We start from the raw sequence: 12,076 nt of genomic DNA on the forward strand, positions 1-12,076 counted from the left end.
CGGTATGTGAGCCCTCATAATAAGAGGATTTTGACTTAAATTTTTTTTCATCAATTTTTTTTTGCTAACATCTTTAAAAGGCTCCTGTACATCGAAAACGCTAAATTTGTAAAAAGTCCAAAACAAAAGTTGTTTCTAAAGACAAAACCTTCAATTTGAGACGGAGAACGGTGATCTAGCTCAATTTTTAAAAATCGGTATGTGAGCCCTCATAATAAGAGGATTTTGACTTAAATTTTTTTTCATCAATTTTTTTTGCTAACATCTTTAAAAGGCTCCTGTACATCGAAAACGCAAAATTTAGAAAAAGTCCAAAACAAAAGTTGTTTCTAAAGTCAAAACCTTCAATTTGAGACGGAGAACGGTGATCTAACTCAATTTTCAAAAATGGGTACATGAGCCCTCATAATAAGAGGATTTTGACTGAAATTTTTTTTTGATCAATTTTTTTTGCTAACTTCTGTAAATGGCGCTTGTACATCGGAAAAAATTTAGATTTTTTTTTTAATTTTTTAAATAATAATTTAATTAATTTAAATATCATTAAAAATCAATAAAAATTTAACAATTTTTGAAGGTTTTTTTTATGAAAAATATGTAAAACCCAAAATTATTAAAAAAAAATTCTAAAAAAATGAACATCTGGCAACCCTAAATGCAAAAAGGTGCAAATTTCACAACCCAAAAGAGCAGCTGTCATTGTTTTTTTTTTGTTCAAAAGGTACGTAGTTGTCTTCATTTCTTATAATTTTTCATAAATTTCATCTTTGAAACTTGATAAAAACCAAAAATTAATAAAAATTTTACCTTTATCTTCAAAAATTCACTTAAAATCGAATGTTTCATTGTTGTTTTAGGTGAAAAATTGATGGATAAATAATGTCGTCTCGAGTACTAAAGAAACTCTCGGTAAAGATTCAAGAACCGAATCAAATTGACGTTGACGAGAACGAGTCTGACTGTGATCTTGTCATTCCCACAAAAAAACAACTCAACATCAACCGTTACGATTTGGTAAGCAAACCATTTCTTGGCTTTTTAATGAAAATTCTGTATTACAAAATTATCGATTTTTGTGACGTCGTGCAACAATTCCTCTCGCTACATGCACGTCGTTCTGTCTACACAAACCATATTTCGCAATGTTTTGTTTATTTAATTTTTTTTTTGTTTTTTTTTTTGTAGCTAAACCAGACCGCATCGCCAAGCGAAAGTGAAATCAAGGAAGATGACGACACAGAACGCGGCGATTCTTACAACTTTTACAACGCCGAAGCGAAAAAGAAGAAAAAAAAGCGCAAGACGAAGAAACGCACCGGGAAATATCTGTCACAGCGGAAAAGTAGCGAAGATAATGCCGATGCCGAAGACGATATTTCGCGCACGGTTCGGGAAGTTGACAAACTCTTTGGAACAGATACGGCGGAAGCAAATGCCGCAAATCTGGCTTCAAAAGAGACAAGCGGCGTTCGTTCCCTGCTCTCGGTCCAACATAAAAACTTGAATGCGGCGAACGAGATGAAACGGATGTTCGGGACGCGAGTTATTCAAGCGGAGCAGAACAAACGACGCAATCCACGAGGCGCTCCGAGACTCTTGCGATCGACGTGGCTCGTGAATCCGAAGGAAAATTGGCCGCCAGTTGGCAAAACGGGAATTTACATGAATCTTGTACCGAATCCCGATACAACGCCAACTCACAATAGCAAAATTTCGGACAAAAATGCGATTTATTTCTCGTTCGAACACAGCCCCGCATACCGACAATTGCAACAAAAGTTCCTGACAGCCGTTGAAACGATGGATTCCGATAATATTATTAAAATTATTAATCAGCAACCATATCACGTCGATTCGTTGATCCAACTTTCCGAGTTATGCAAGATGAGTGAGGATTACGGAATGGCTTCTGAACTTATTGAACATGCCGTTTATGCACTTGAGTCGTCCTTTCATTCGATGTTTTCGATTGTTTCGGGCACAAGTCGTTTGGATTATCGCCGACAAGAAAATCGCGCACTTTTTATTGTCCTCTTCAAGCATGCTCAATTCCTCGAGTCACGAGCTTGTTCCCGTACCGCTTTGGAAATCACGAAATTCCTGCTGACACTCGATCCGGAAAATGATAATCTCGCCGTGAAACTGATCCTGGATTTTTACGCGATTCGTGCGAAGCAATTTGAATGGCTCACACAACTTTTCGAGGAATGGGAAGAAACTCACAATTTATCGCAACTACCAAACATGGCATATTCCTATGCGCTTGCCCTCTTTTACACACGAAAACTGGACGAAGCCGATAAAGCGTTGCAATATGCCCTCATGATGTTTCCCGCAGTTCTCCGATTGTTACTTGACGAGTTGGCAATTCAAACGGACTCGCGTGTGACGACGCATCCATATTTTGCGCCCCAATGTTACTCGAAACAGCGACTTCCGTTGCAACAATTGACCTCGTTGTATGTCGCGCGTTCGAAAATGGTTTGGCGCGATGCGGATATTCTTCCCTGGTTGGAACGGAATGTCGGAGTTGTGTTGGATAAAGTTGATTCAGGAGATCCCATCGTTGCGGAGTACGAACAGAAGCGCAGTACGAGATATATTACGCCGCCAAGACCAATTTTACGGCATATTGTGTTGTCGGATTTTAAGGAAAAGGTTCCGCTTGCGGAAGCGTTGAAGAATGAACCGTCGACGTCGATTTTGATGTATGATCCGTTGCCGCCGCTGGATTCCATTGATATTTATACGAGGTATGTTTTGAAATTTGTTATAAAAAAATTGAAAATTTTCATTTTTATTTTAATTAATTTCTTAAATTTCTTAAAAATTTTCAAAAATTTAAAAAAAAAATAATTTTAATTTTTAACTTAATATTACTGAAAAAAAAAAATTTTTGAATCAAGGATTTATAATTTTATTTCGATTTTTTTTTTCTTTAAAATAAAATTATAAAAAATATCTGATCAGAATTAAATTTTTACAAAATTTAATTAAATTAAATTTCATTATTTTTTTATTTTTTATTTGAAATTTTAATTTTATTATTCAAGTAAAAAAAAAATATGAAAAAAAAAATAATTAAAATATTTTATTATTTTTTTTTTTAATTTTTTTTGTTTTGTTTTGAAATTTAACATAATTTTACTAAATTTAAAATTATAAACAAAAAAAAATTATTTTTTAGTTAAAGTTAAAAATTAAGAAGTTAAATTTAAGAAAATGTTTTGAAGAAAATTATTTTATTTTTTTTAACCAAAATAATAGCTTATTTTTTTTATTTGACAAAAAATTTTTAATTCAAAATTTTAATTTGAAAAATATTTTATATATTTTTTCACATTTTTTTTTCAAAAATGTCATTTTTTAAAAAATTCCATTTTAATTTTTTTTAAATAAAAATAATTTTTTTTTTTTTGTTCTGATGTCATGTTAAATTTTCCTAAATTTTTAATTTATTATTCTGGACAAAAAATTAAAAACATTTTTTTTTTTTGATTAAAAGTTCAAGTCAAATTAAAGATCATTTTTAATAATTTATATTTTTTAAAACTTAAATTAAGCTAAATTTTTAGTACAAAAATTTTAGTTTACTTTTTTATTTGAGTTTGATTTATTTTATTTAATTTTTTTGAAAAATATTATTCCTTAAAAAATTTTATTTTATTATTTTTTAAATTAATTTTAAAAATTTTCATTATATTTTTTTCTAAAAATCGTAATTGAAATTATTTTTGATTTATTTTTTTCAAAATTTTTAAATAATATTTTTTAAATTCACCTTTTATCAATTTAATTCTTGAAAATCCTTTTCAGACCTGATCTCAATCGAACGTCAGCTGCCATGCTCAACGGATCTCCGCTATCAATGTTTTTCCAATCTTTGCTACCGAGTTTCAGTGTTCAGGGAAATAATCCAGCGGCGCCTGTTCAACCCGTACCCGGAGGTATTCAAGGTCAACAACAACGTGCTGCCGAAGCTGCGAGAGAGAACGAAGGTAAAAAGCTCAAATTTCCATAAAAAAATTTTTTTTTCATAAAAACTCATTATTTTAGGTGCAGTTGGCGGCGGCGTTCAATCTTATGCTGAACTTCGAACGTCACTAAATTCAATCGTAGATGCCATGCGTGACTTCTTATCGAACATCCGCGTTCCCGAAAGACCAAATGACGCTGATGTCGACGAAAACGAGGAAAGTAGTGACGACGAACCAAATGACTATCTGACATAAATGTTCTTCTCGGTTTCTCATGAGAAAAAAAAATGCTTTTTGCTTAAAACACATTATTAATAAAGAAAAATAATCAATTACAAATCAGATCAATTCAAGCCACCAATTAATAAGAAAAAATCAATCATCGGGCTAATTTTTTGCTAAATAAGAAATTTTGAAAACGTTATTAGAGGAAGAAAGTGTCAAAAACTCAATTGTGATCCGATTATTTGTTTCGTAGCTTGGTAAGAGTAAAAATTTATTAACAAAATATTTGTAATGATGTGAAAAAAAAGATGAAAATTAATTATTGTACATGTCTGTGTATCATTATTATCGAAGAATTTGTAAAAAAAAATACTTAAAGAAAAGAAGAAAATAAAAATTATTCTTGATTCCTTTAAAAAATTACATTTAAAGAATTTTTTGTACTCATTTTTCACTTTTATTTCATATTTTTTTGAGAATTTTACTAAAAAGTATCAAATTTTATGACTCAGTTTTCGTTTCAGGAACAACTTTTGCTTCAGAAGCCTCTTCTTTATTATCTTCTGCTTCCAAATATCGATCCCATTGTGAGAGACGAGCTTCCATTTCAGCATCAGTTTCTGACATCCTAAAAAAATTCATTAAAAATTAATTTTTATTAAATTTCTTAAAAAAAAAAAATCTTACTTGAATTTCTCTTTGCCATCCCACGTGTACGCAGTAAGTTGTCGTTGCCCGAAAAATCGCCCGTTCATTAATTTGACAACGATATCCGCCTCTTCGGGATCTGCCATGATGACTTGAGCAACGCCTTCTGGATGGCGCTGTTTAATTGAAAAGTATCGTTAGTCATTAATTTAAAAAAAAAAGTAAAGTAGCTGATTGATCAATCAATCAACCGTCGTTCTCAACTTACATCATAAATTACGACTTTACGCACAGTACCGCACTTGCCGCATTCTTCGCGCAAATCGTTTTGATACTCCAAGATGAGTTCGCATTTCTCGTCAAAGAGTTTCGGATCAAATAAGTTCTTAATGACGACGATACGTTCATCGCGCGAACGTTCGCCACGCATTTTATCGGGACGCCAATCAAGTAATCTGTGTGAGTAGAAGAGGAAGTTTAGTGAATGAAATCGTGATTCATATTTTCTGGTTGGTTTATGTTGAAAGAAAGGTAAATAATTTGAAGGGAAACAGGGATGTGAAATTTGAAGTTTTTACAGGGACGTTACTTAAGGAATTTTTTTATAAAGGGCACATAATACAAAATTTTATGTTTGAGTCAAATTCAATAATTTTTAAGAAAAAAGTAATTTTTTCAGTTCTTTTTGATTAAAAGAAAAAAAAACTTAAAGAAAATTTTTCCTTGTTTAATAAAATCTAAAGACTTGAGATATAACTTTTATAAAATTTTTCTTATTCTTAAATTAATTCTTCATGAAGTCAAAAATGAAGATAGAAGAATCATAGAAGCGTTTTGGAGACTTCGACATTCATGCTTTTAAAATTTTCATAAAAGATAAATTTTTATTTAATCCCACTGATTTGATTTGAATGTATCTTTCTATCCTTTCAGATATTCCATTCGACTTGCCGATGTAGTAAATGATAATCGGAGCTACTTATAAACAGCTCATCTCTTGTTTTCTTCAGAAAAGACCTGTGTTTAATTCATCTGCGGTGAATATTTGAAAATGAAATTGGAGTGTCAAGCATTCGTAATGATTCTGTTGTGAAAAGTTTCTGATGTAACTTGTTTGCGATATTATTCTTCAAACACTTTTCTATGAAATGTTTATGTACTTTCCAACGCCAGATCGGGCGATAAAAAATTGATTTTTGATATTTGACTGAGGTTTATATTTCTTTAAGAAGTCAATTGTTTTCGATATTTGACTATCTTATTTTGAAGATTTTTTTTTGCATTCTATGAAGATTTTTGGTTGTAAGAATATTTTGAATTCTTTTTTGTTGAGTTTTAGGTCTAAAACACTTTGTTTTGTTGTTTTTCATTAAATTCTTGAATTTGAAAAAAAGGTAACGAAAAATTAAAATTAATTATTTTTTAAGAACATTTCGCTGAAAACCTTTAAAAAACAAAACAAAATTATTTTTAAAAAATTAAAAAAAAAAACAAACATTAACTTTTTGAAAAATTTCATAAAACCCTTAACAGAGCCCTCTTTACTTCCATCCCTGTTTCCTGTCATCAATATCTATAACCAACAGCACTGAACATAAAAAAAATATTTCATCGTACTTTTCCTGCAATTTCTTAATCTTTTCCTTCTCCTTCTTCTTCTGCTTAGGCTTCAACGCTGGATTATATTCGCCACGCATTTCGAATTTGGCTCGTTGTACTTTTAAAATATGATCGCGTAAATTATAGCCGTCTAACAGATTAATCGCCAGATCAACAGACTCAACCTGCAAGGAAACAAAAAAAAAATAGAGAAAAATTATAAATCATAAAATTCGTTATAGAGCAAAAAAAAAGTTAAGTAAGTGCATAATAATAGCTGGCGTCTAAAATTGATCGATGTTTATAAATAAAAATAAACATCTAATTTACCAAACATTTTAAGAAAAATAATAAAGCTCGAGCACTTTAACCATTTACAGATTTTTGTGTGCATAAATTAGTAGCGGAACAAATTTAGACAAACACTTTGTGAGTCAGTCAACAGAATTTGGCTCCTCAAGTGTTTGTTTCTGCGTAAAATCTTGAAATTTTTGGGATTTTTCAGCACGTGGTTCCGTATTTGCTTTTTTACGAAAATAAATTTTGCAAACGAGACACGTTTTCAGTCGATATTTGTTAAATTGAGTCAGCAATGACGGCATTTTGATGTCAATTTGCATTTTTAGACTGATTTTCGATTCATTCATATAATTTTTTATAATGATGTGTGAGATAACCAATGACGATTTAAGCTTGGAGATTAATCTTTTTTGCTTTTTTCAATGAAGATTTGTTGAAATGAGGTACAAGACACGAAACTTGATGACAAACAGGTTCACATTACATGTTGAGTTGATAAAAAGTAATAAAAAAATGTTTTTTTAATCGAAAGTGTATTTAAAAAAAATTAAAAAAAAAAAATTAAAAAAAAATAAAAAAAAATATTTAAAAAAAATAAAAAAATATTTAAAATTTAAAAAAAAAAAAAAAAATCGAAAAAATAAAAATTTTATCTTCAAAAATTAAAAAAAAAAAATTAAAATTGCGTGAAAAGACATAAAAACTTCCGAAAATACTTAAAAAATTTTTTTAGCAACAAAAAACTTTTCATAAATAATAATTGCTTATGACATATGAGACAACTTTAAACATTTATGCCAAACATAATAATTGAATTTGCTAAAAAACGCTCAATTTCGTGTCCATATAAGGATGAAACTCATTTTTTAAGAGATAATTGGTGCCATTTATCTTACATAATAATCATTTTTCGTTTTGTTTGTATTCATTTCGCTTGCAATTTAAATGCATTTTTTGCATAATGTCATGTTAATCTTTAAAATCTCAACGAATTACAGACAAAATAAAACAATAAGAGTCAGACAAGAGATCACGTCATTGATGCTAAATCCAGAGTTAAAATCATTTTTACATTCTGTTACGAATTTTATGTTACTGGGTTATTGTAACAACTTTCTATATTGTTGTGAGATTTTTTTTTTAAAGGAAGCATCCACGCGAAATGTGGGAAAATTTAATGAAAAAATCAGGTTTACTTTTAAATTTTTATAAAAAAAAATAATTTTAGTAATTAAAAAAATAAAAAAAAAAATTAATTAATATAATTTCTTAAAATTTTTTTTTTAGTATTTTTTTATTTTTTAAATAAAAATTTGTCTTTAAAAATTAAAAAAAATAATAATTTAATTTTTAAAATTTTAATTTTTAATTAAATTTTTTTTTTGTAATAAAAATTTTTATTTTTGAATAAAAAAAAAATATTTGAATTTAAATATTTTTTTAAAATTAAAATAAATTAAATATTAAAATATTTAAAAAAATTAAATAAAAATTATTTTTATTAAAAAAACTATTAAAAAATTAAAATGAAATAAATAATTAAATTTTTTTTAATTTTTGAATAAAAAAAATAATTTATTAAATTATTGTTTATAATTAAAAATTTAATTATTTATTAAAAAATTTAATTTCAATTTTTTTATTTAAAAATTAATTTTATTTTTATTTTAAAAAAATTGATTTATTTATTTTTATTTAAAGTTTTTATTTTATTTATTTTTTTTTACTCTTTTTAGATGAAAAAAATGCACTTTTATCAATCAATATGGAAACTTTTTGCAACTCTGCTTGCATGGGCGATCGTTGCATCCGTTAATAACTGCATCTGCAAGTACATGTCGACAATAAAAGGCCACCAGATGTCAATTGAAATCTCACCTCGTATTTCATTTTGCACTATTTGCATTGTCGTCTCGCTCACATTCAGGCACGCACTCATTCAGAAAGAAAGTGCATCGAAAAAAGAGGGCGTCCATATACTTTAGCACACATCGAATGCGAAAAAAAAGAGATTATATTGGATTAACATAAATGTAATACTTTACTTCGTTTGAAATTAAGCCGAACGAATGCTTACCGAGAGCGAGAGACTGCAAGAGGCACAAAACATCTCAAAATCGTGTAAATTTATCTCGTCGATCGGCAACATGCCTCGTCGTCGACTCAAATCCTGTGTCTGCAAATTTTTCACGCACGCTCAAATTCTAAGCAACTTCGTGTCTTGCATAAAATGTGTGTGAATTCATTCATTTTTCATGCAATTTATTCATGATCATTGTCTATTTATTGCCGTTTTACGTCTAATCCAGACATTATGTTTAAAAAATGTTTTATTGACTTTTAACAGCATTTTTCTTTTACTCCGAACTGTTTGCATAGATATCCATCATCTCACCTAACACGAATTTAAAATTTATGTGCGTATAAAAAAAATTTTTTTTTTTTAAGTGATGGATGCTAATTTGACTCAGATTTTATGATAATTAACATTAGTATTCATGTTTGTTTTGACGAGTCCGACGACGAATGGGACGGAGTTACAACACACATTGACATTACATTTATTTTAGTTTTGATGACTTGATAATGATGTTTCAAGTACTTCAGCGTTGTCGTGTAAATACGCACGAGTCTAATAGAGCAAGTGTTTGAGAATCAAAAAAAAACTTTAAAAAAATTCCAGAAGAGAAAATGTGTTAAGAAGTGTGAAACTTGTTGTTTTTTTGTCATTCGACAAGCAGTGTAAAGCTAATGAGACGAAAGATATTGAACTTGAACTGCAATTGTGTGGAAAATTCGCTTGACATTCGACATGGAGAGAACATGGCGTGAAATTGATTCGCGCGGAAATTGTGATGAGACGAAATTTGCAAAAAAAAAAAATAATTTGGGGTAAGTTTGATTTTTTTTTAATTTTTAAATAATTTTAATTAATTAATTAATTTGTTTATTAAAAATTATTAATTTACAAAAAAATTTAAATAAAAAAAAATAAAATAATATTTTAATTTAATTCAAATAATTAAATTAAAAAAAAACGCTTATAAATTAAAAAAAAACGAAAATAGTTTCATTAAATTAAAATTTAAATAAATTTTAAAAAAATATAATAAATTTAAAAAAATAAAATTAAATGAATTAATTTTTTTTATTAATTTTTTATTAAAATTTTAAATAACTTTTAATTAATTTTAAAAAATAAAATAAAAAAAATTATCTAATTTTTTAAAGCTCAATAACTTTAAAAAATTTTTATTTTATTTTTAAAAAAAAAATCATACTTTGGAATTATAAAAAAAAATATTTTTAAAAATTAAAAAATAAAAATAATAAATTTAAAAAAAAATAGTTTTATAATTAAAAAAAATCTAAAATCTTATTAAAATTTTTTATTTTTTTGAGCATTTTTATAACTTAAGATTTTGGATAAATTTTAATTAATTTTTATTAATTATGAAAAAAAAATTATTAAAATTTTAATTATTATTTTTTTTAATTGTTAATTTTATGAAAATAATAATTAAAAATAAAAAAATAATATTTTTAATCTAAATATTATTTAAAACTCAAAAAATAATTTTATAGAGAAAAAAATTACATTAAATTTATTGTTCATAAAAAATATTAAAAAAATTTTCATTTAAAAATTTTAAGAAATATTTTGTTCTGAAAATTTTTAATTTTTTTTTTAAATTTTCCAATAATGAATTTTAATAATTTTTATTAAATTAAAAAATCGAACGCAAATTTTCAAGATAATTGCAGTAACTTCTATAAATTTAAAAAAAATTAAAAAAAATTAAAAAAAAAATAATTTTAATTAAAAAAAATTTTTAAATAAAATTAATTAAAATTTTAAAATAAAATAATTAAATTTAATTTAAAAAAAAATAATTAAATGAATCCGCAAAACTCGTGTTCCCTCAAAACTTCTCCTCAAACAAACACCTTTCGTAAGCCAAAGCATGCCACAAATATTTTGTTTGTTTTATTACATGAAAATGCCATTTATTATCTCTCTTACTCTGAATTGCTCTTATAAAATGTAATTAAAGTGATATACAATTATGTGGCTTATGAAGTGTGTGCCTTTTGTACGGCAAAGTAGGTAATTGTCTCAACTTTTAACAACAAATAATTATTACAAACTAATTTTATTATCTCTCCATATCGCGTTGTCTAGCCCTAAAAAATACATTTAAACGCGGAGAAAAACTTAATCTTGAGTCATTCTGAATGGGTGACACAATAAAATCATATCTCCCTTTAATCCAAATATTTACATAAAATGCATCATAATTCAATGCCGCAGAAAATGCGTTTATTTAACAATTGCGATCAATTAAAAACTGATACTTTGGAGGACATCGCAGCTTGATTGAATTACAATGAGAGCAGTTTCAATGTAATCGCGGATCTTGATTGTTTATTACTTCCGATGAGGTGTTTATAGTCTGATTTCTTGAAATTTTGTGATTCATGGCTTGTAATAATAATCTAATTTTTTAACACAAATAAGCAAAAAATCTCAAAGAGAACGAGACACACACGTCATCACTTCCACACCTTACTTACGCCAACTTACATCACATCTTCGGTATTTGTAATAGATTCTGAGCAAATCTGAGTAATCGAAGGGGAAAAGAAATAAAGTCACGGCGTTACATTTTTTTGCGTTTTTGTTTTATCAGAATTGAAACTTAATTAATTTTTTAGATAATTTTTTTAATTTTAAATTTTTTTTAATTTAATTTTTTTTTTTTTAATTTTAAAAATTTTAATTTTTGTGAAATTTTTAACTTTTAGTTCTTAGCTTGAAAAGGTTTTTTTGTTTGATTATAAATTATTTTCAGACTTTTTTATTATTTTTTTTTTTTATTTAAAAATTTTCTTTTATTTTTTTAAAAAAATTAATTTTTTTTTTTAATTTAAAAAAATAATTTTTAATTTTTTTAAATTTTTTTATTTTTTTTTTAATAATTTTTTATTTTAAGATTTTTTAAAATAATAAATTTTAATAATTTTTTATTTTTTTATTTACAATTTTTAAAAAATAAAAAACATAATTTTTATTTTTTGATTTTTGAAAAATTTTAAAAAAAATTAAAAAAAATTAAATTTCCAAAATTTTTTTATTTTGATGCAAAAATATTTTTTTTTTTTTTAAAAATTTGTAAATAAATTGTACAAATTTGCAAAAAGTTTTTAAAATTATCAAAAGATAAATTTCTTCAAAATTTTTGCTTAAAAATTAAAAATTTAAATTTTTTGAAATTAATTTTTTAAAAATTTAAAAAAAATATTTTTTTTATAAAAAAATTATTTAA

At 26.3% G+C, this 12,076-nt stretch overlaps 2 protein-coding genes across 3 annotated transcripts in view; one reads left to right on the forward strand and one right to left on the reverse strand.

The window, feature by feature from the left end:
* Window positions 1-685: 685 nt before the first annotated feature.
* LOC134832689 (ribosome quality control complex subunit TCF25) lies at window positions 686-4,833 on the forward strand. Of its 2 annotated transcripts, XR_010162069.1 has the most exons (6): window positions 686-721; window positions 858-1,014; window positions 1,186-2,753; window positions 3,817-3,998; window positions 4,057-4,459; window positions 4,727-4,833. XR_010162069.1 is itself a non-coding variant. In XM_063846800.1 (5 exons), the coding sequence occupies exons 2-5, from the start codon at window positions 880-882 to the stop codon at window positions 4,230-4,232; spliced, it is 2,061 nt and encodes a 686-aa protein (XP_063702870.1). In that variant the 5' UTR covers window positions 686-721; window positions 858-879; the 3' UTR covers window positions 4,233-4,583. The 2 variants fall into 2 exon arrangements, 1 of the variants encoding a protein (XP_063702870.1); XM_063846800.1 differs by lacking the exon at window positions 4,727-4,833 and having other exon boundaries at window positions 4,057-4,583.
* Window positions 4,652-12,076, reverse strand: part of LOC134832690 (17S U2 SnRNP complex component HTATSF1) — a 35,969-nt gene continuing 28,544 nt past the window's right edge. Inside the window, exons 3-6 of the mRNA XM_063846801.1 lie at window positions 6,468-6,634; window positions 5,119-5,305; window positions 4,890-5,026; window positions 4,652-4,830 (exon numbers count right to left, since the gene is read on the reverse strand). Coding sequence (XP_063702871.1) covers window positions 4,704-4,830; window positions 4,890-5,026; window positions 5,119-5,305; window positions 6,468-6,634 — 618 coding nt within the window. The 3' untranslated portion in view covers window positions 4,652-4,703. The remainder of the gene's footprint in view (window positions 4,831-4,889; window positions 5,027-5,118; window positions 5,306-6,467; window positions 6,635-12,076) is intronic.

The sequence above is a fragment of the Culicoides brevitarsis genome, chromosome 2 (assembly GCF_036172545.1).
Source record: "Culicoides brevitarsis isolate CSIRO-B50_1 chromosome 2, AGI_CSIRO_Cbre_v1, whole genome shotgun sequence".
Taxonomy (NCBI): Eukaryota; Metazoa; Arthropoda; class Insecta; order Diptera; family Ceratopogonidae; genus Culicoides; species Culicoides brevitarsis.